Here is a 5,626-nt window from a genome sequence, read left to right on the forward strand (position 1 = left end):
TATTTTTTGATATGTTGTTAAGCTATAAAAGCACTATATAAACAAATTTTAAAAATTAAAAAACGTTTGGTTCTTCATAGTTAAAAATGGCGCCAAACAAAAGAAGTTTTTCATATTTTTGACATTTTGAGCTCCGATAGCTCAAAAAATTCAATACAGATTTTAACGAAATTTTGTGATTTATTTGTGACTATAAGGTACTTCTAAAATAACAAAAAATATTTATTTATTTTGCGATAGATTTTGAGCTACGCTGTTTTGAAATCGGTGAAATTTTCAAAAAATTCATTTTTTTCTAGATTTTTTGTTCAAAATATCCTTTGATTCGAGACAATAACATTTATTTTTTTTGTTATTACATTGTTTCACTGATATGCACAAAAAATTTCATCAAGATATGTTGGCTAGTTCAAGAGATATAGCGTTCTACGTAGGTACAAGTTTTGAAAAAAATCGCTCAAAAATTTGAGGATGCTGTCACAAAAATCTTCATAACTTGAAAAATAATTGAAATTTTTTTATAAAAATTTTATTTTGTCGATGAAATACATTGAGGTACTTACTGTTCAAATTTAAAAAAAATCGGAGATGGTCGGGCGTGGACCATGGTTCAAGTTGACAGAGAATGACCCAATTGTTTATATTTTAATATTTCAAGCTAAAAAATTTTATTTTGTACTGGAAGAAAGTTTTCAACATTCAAAACTTATTTATTCGAGTAAAAGATGAGCGCGGGAACCGGAATTGGTAAAACCTAACTTTCTGGAATGAGAATTTTAGGAGATAGGAAATCACTGTTTGTGATTCGGCAATGATGAATAGAAATGGGAAAAACAACATATACTGTACCTACATGTTAAAATAAAAAAAAAATTGAATTTGATCAAAATGTCAGTTGACTGTGCAACCCTACACGTGTCCGTGTGCGTTAACATAAAAGATAACCACGTGAATGTAATGGTGCCATAAAGAAATTTCATTGTATGTATGTATTTATATAAATATATATGTACGTGTGAGTCGACTTGAATCTACAAGTGCGTGAGTAAACGAAGGGTGAGAATATCCGACCTGCTCCCGCAGGTACGGTCGGCCAGTATGAATATGAGCAACTGTTGCGCCGCTGCCATTACACCGCTATTAACAACCTTAGTCTAATTAAAAAAAAGTATTTTTATATTTTTTAAAATAGTGTTATATTAAGTTATTTTGAGTGTTATTTATAAAGTGCCCTTTAAAATTTACTGAAAGGTACGTTGTTATTATAAGTACATCTGGGACTACCTTGTGGATTGAAAAATCCAGTCATCCAAAATGAATTCGGTCTATCTACAAAAAGCCACGAATAAAACTGCTCATTTCTGTCCAGCAATTCAGTGAACCAAAATCCAACAGATGATGAATCCCACGATATCCTATTCCAGACAGCAGGAACTTTGGCATCAAATATGTTATCTAAGGCATCTTTTAAATCCTATAAAAAATGTCAGTTGCAGTTTAATACGTCAATTTAAATAATAAAAAAAATTAACTTCGTTCATAATTATGGTTCCATCGATGGCTAATTTCAAATCAGTAAGAATGCTATAAACTACTGATAACACTTTCACCATACGATCAATTTCTTGTTTTAAAAAAATATTCAACGGCTGAAGATTTCCCAAGATGGTGAGTCTTGATTTAACCTATTATATAAAAATCAATGTATCTTAAAAATGAATGCGCTTATTATAAAACAAAAAAACCTGGTGAGGCTTATATATCGCTGGCAGCTTCTGAAGCATTTCGTCAGCCATTCTGTAAACAATTGTTTCTCTTGTTTCACCTCCGCTTGAGCTGTCTTTCGGTTGAATATTTAAGATTGTGTTCAAAATGTCCTTTGATACATTTGTTTGGTAGCTGTTGTTGTGTTAAAAAAACATATTTCTCTCTAAATTTTAAATTCAAAACCTAATTATAAAAAATATTTTTTTAAATTTTCCTAACTTGTTGAGACTTTAAAATTACTATTATTATTATAAATGGTTTCAAAGACTGTGATAGCAGGGGCTGGTGTAGAGGATGAGGTCTCGACAACCCCGTGAACAAATACAGCTTCTGATAAAGTCCAGCTCCTAGCTTTCATAAATATAAAAATAAAAATGGCTTTTACAAGATGAAACTAGTTCAACAAATAGGAAAAAGAACAAAGGCGATTAACTGGCGCCTAAAAACCAGTCGCTCCAGGTGGATGGTACCCGTTAGTGTTGGTTGACAATTCAACTATGAAAAAAAAAATTCTGACTCCAAACCTCAACTGCTTAGAGCGATTTACCACTGCGTATGAAATAAATTTTTCCAGTAAAAAACCAAAGAGAAATTGAAGACGCTAAAGCATTTAATTTCCAACCTCTGAAAAATAAGAATAATAATAATAATAATAATTTTCGGCAACTCAGAAGCCTGGCTGTATTAGCACCTACCGTTCCGATGATCCTCTACTGTGAGAGGAAATTTGCTGCCTTGTCAAAAGCCAATTTCTCTAAACCTTTTTTAGGCCTGCCAGCACACTCCAGCTTTTTCATTCCATGAAGGCAGCAAAACACGAGAGGTGGCAGTCTATCAGTTATAAGTTCGTTCGATGTGGCGCTGGACAAAAAACGTAAGGGGTCATCTCCGCCAGTAAGAAAGATCTTTGCATCTTACTGGACAGCTACCACCGCTTAATCAGAACAGCCCCCAGTCAATAACGTGCTGTATCACTATGGCTAGCTTATTTCATCAAGTGCGTGTTCATAGAGAATCAGTTCAAAAGATTTGCCGTTAAATCACCGCACCAAAAATCAAAAAGAAAACAAAGTTTTTAACCATCCAGCTTGCTAGTTGGAACGTCAAAACTTTTTGCCTCGCACTTTTTACCAATCTGCAGTAGTTGGACTATAAAGAAAAGTGCCATAAAAGACAAAAAATTAATCAAGCTCAACGTTAACATCGCAGGTCTACAGGTGGCTGATAATGGTACCATAAGAGAAACCAACCAAATTTTCTATTGGGAGGCTAAAAACAAGAAAGAGGCAAAGACAAGAGGCTGAGAGTTGTTCCATAAGAGAAACCAACTAAACCTTCTATTGACAGGCTAAAAGCAAGAAAGAGGCAAAAATTCATGAAGTCGGCTTTGCAGTCAATTATAGTTTTCTTGCTTTTATTGAGCCTCTGACAGGCGGTTCGAAAAAGATGCTATCTCTGAGTTTGTCAAGTACCTTCCGAATGGTCAATATTATCAGTGCATACACCCTAACGCTACGTTCATTATCAGCGGAAAAAGATCTTTTTTATCAGATGTTGGACAACACCATGTCCTATGACTGGAATACTTAAAACGGAGCGCATCTTTTTGTTGGAAGACATCAATGCAAGTTAAGGAGTGAATCCTCAGAATTGGCCAATAAATTCTAATTGGGAAATCATCCGTACAACTGCCTTGTCGGTCCTGAGCAAAAGAAGACAACCACTCTACTCCACAGGCTCTGATGACAGCAAGAAATAAAGTCCAAAAAGTCACCCTCAGTGTGCTAACCTATATTGAAGTGTTAAACAGAACTATAAACTGCTTATCTTGCAAAAAAGCTCCTGGAAATGATAAGATATTGCCTGAAGCTAGTAAAATCAGCAAGCCTGTTTTTACATAAATTGATTGGCAAATGCTTGGAATGGGGTTCAATACCAAAGAACATTGTAATTCTGCTAAAAAAACAAAGAAGATAGCAGCGATAGCAACAATTACCGAAGTATCTCTCTACTCTGCATCTTTAGAAAAGTGTCTACTCAAGCTGCCCTAGCTCATCAAAATGAGGTACTTGTGATGACAAAGCCAAATTTCGTGCATAGTTTACAAAGCCTGATACCGTTGTTATTGCATACCTACTTCTTACGCCTATCCTGACGTTAGGGTTTTTTCAACTCCAGCGTTTAATACCATTACGATCCTAAAAAGTAGCAAAAAAGACAAATGCAAATGACTGAGTTATGTGAATCAAGAATTTGAGCGTGAACGCTTACAATAGTCATATAGCATTGTCGAGAAAGTCCAAAATACATAACTCGTTCATTAACAACGAAAGCGTCTTAGAAATTCTTCATCATTTAAAAAATAAAACTATTATCAACGCCAACTTCAACTAGTGAACATTAATCATCTTTTAAGTTAAACTGCAAGAGCGATCCTCCGCACTCGACGTAGAACGTTTTTTTTTGTCGAACAAATATAACCACATTTTAACTGGTAAATCAAATAGATTTTTGAACAGGCAGTCAAATTATGTTTGCAATCGCTGGAATGGAATTTGGGGGAAAAAATAATGTAAAGTTATTTTCATCAAATATTTTCTATATAATGCCGTTCTGTCAAATGCAGATCTGCTTACATGTTAGTCTGTACATAAAAATTATTCCGGTTTTAGATTATATGGGTCAAAAACAGCAAATTGATCAACCATATGTGTTTTATTGGTGTAAGGGTTCGGTCGGCGTGCCATAAAGAAAGTGAAAACAGTCGATTGAACTAAGCTCGAGAACGGAAAAAAAACATGTAAAATATATGCTGTTGACGAACGATTGGCGAGTATAAATAGAAAGAAGTTTATTAGCCAATCACCTGCAACACTTGAGAATATAAATAAGGACAGTCAACAGGCCAAGGGAGAAAATTGGTCGCATTTGGTGCATTGGTGGCTAGTTCACGTTCGGTTGTAGTTGGTAATTTACTTCGTTGGGTTGTGATTTGGTACTTTGGTAGGTAGGTACGCCAGAGCTGGATAAGTGTGAGAGAGGAACTTGGTCCCGTCAACACTTCGTCGTTGGTAGAGTTTCATTTGACGCGTTCTACAGCAACTTTTCTTCAACAGCTTCACAACAGTTAAAACGTCCAAGTCAGCACTTCGTCGTTAGTAGAATTTCATTTGATGCGTTCCACAACAACGTCTCTTCCACAGCTTCAGTCCAGTTGTTGCGTTTGCGTCAACGCCCGCAACAATAACATTGTCACAATTTTATGATTTTTTATTACTATTGAATTTCTATAGCATTATTATTTATAAACTGAAATTGACTATTATTATGTTATTGTTAGCTCAGGTATTAAATCACGAACTATATTCGATTACTTTCCTGTATTATGTTTGACAATTATTAATATTCTTTAGCATCTGTAGTTAATGTTTGCTTTCCAGAGTCATTTATCATCGTTATTATTTGTTATCGTTGATGTACTTGAATGATATTGTTTCCGTTAGGAACAAAATATTTGATTTTGAGCCGACGCAGATATTGAACCCGACAATTGGTGTATAACAAAGGCGTGAATATATCAAAATTATGTTCTTAGGGGAATGTGAAACCAGAATGAATTATAAGGATGGGCTCATTTGAATAAATCTGTAATAGTTTCTATTGAGATGGATTGAATGTCATGATTGTGAAAGGAACGAAAAATAATTGATAAATGACATAATAAGCTACAAAAACTACGTCAATCTAATTGTTTTTTACTTCTCAAGAACCAAATTTAACATTCAATGCTTAAAAAAAACATTATCCACAATTTGACAGATGGCTCTGATCCACAAAATTTTGACAGTGGTAATAAATA

The 5,626-nt window shown here is 34.3% G+C and overlaps 1 protein-coding gene across 1 annotated transcript in view; it reads right to left on the reverse strand.

Moving 5' to 3' along the window:
• HELRODRAFT_86576 (hypothetical protein) overlaps nt 1-5,626 on the reverse strand; it is a gene marked incomplete at both ends in the record, with an annotated part of 38,909 nt that overhangs the window by 10,000 nt on the left and 23,283 nt on the right. The window contains 3 exons of the mRNA XM_009027938.1: nt 1,282-1,474; nt 1,533-1,685; nt 1,746-1,899. Of these exons, the coding sequence (XP_009026186.1) occupies nt 1,282-1,474; nt 1,533-1,685; nt 1,746-1,899 (500 nt within the window). The remainder of the gene's footprint in view (nt 1-1,281; nt 1,475-1,532; nt 1,686-1,745; nt 1,900-5,626) is intronic.

The sequence above is a fragment of the Helobdella robusta genome (assembly GCF_000326865.2).
Source record: "Helobdella robusta unplaced genomic scaffold HELROscaffold_52, whole genome shotgun sequence".
Classification (NCBI taxonomy): Eukaryota; Metazoa; Annelida; class Clitellata; order Rhynchobdellida; family Glossiphoniidae; genus Helobdella; species Helobdella robusta.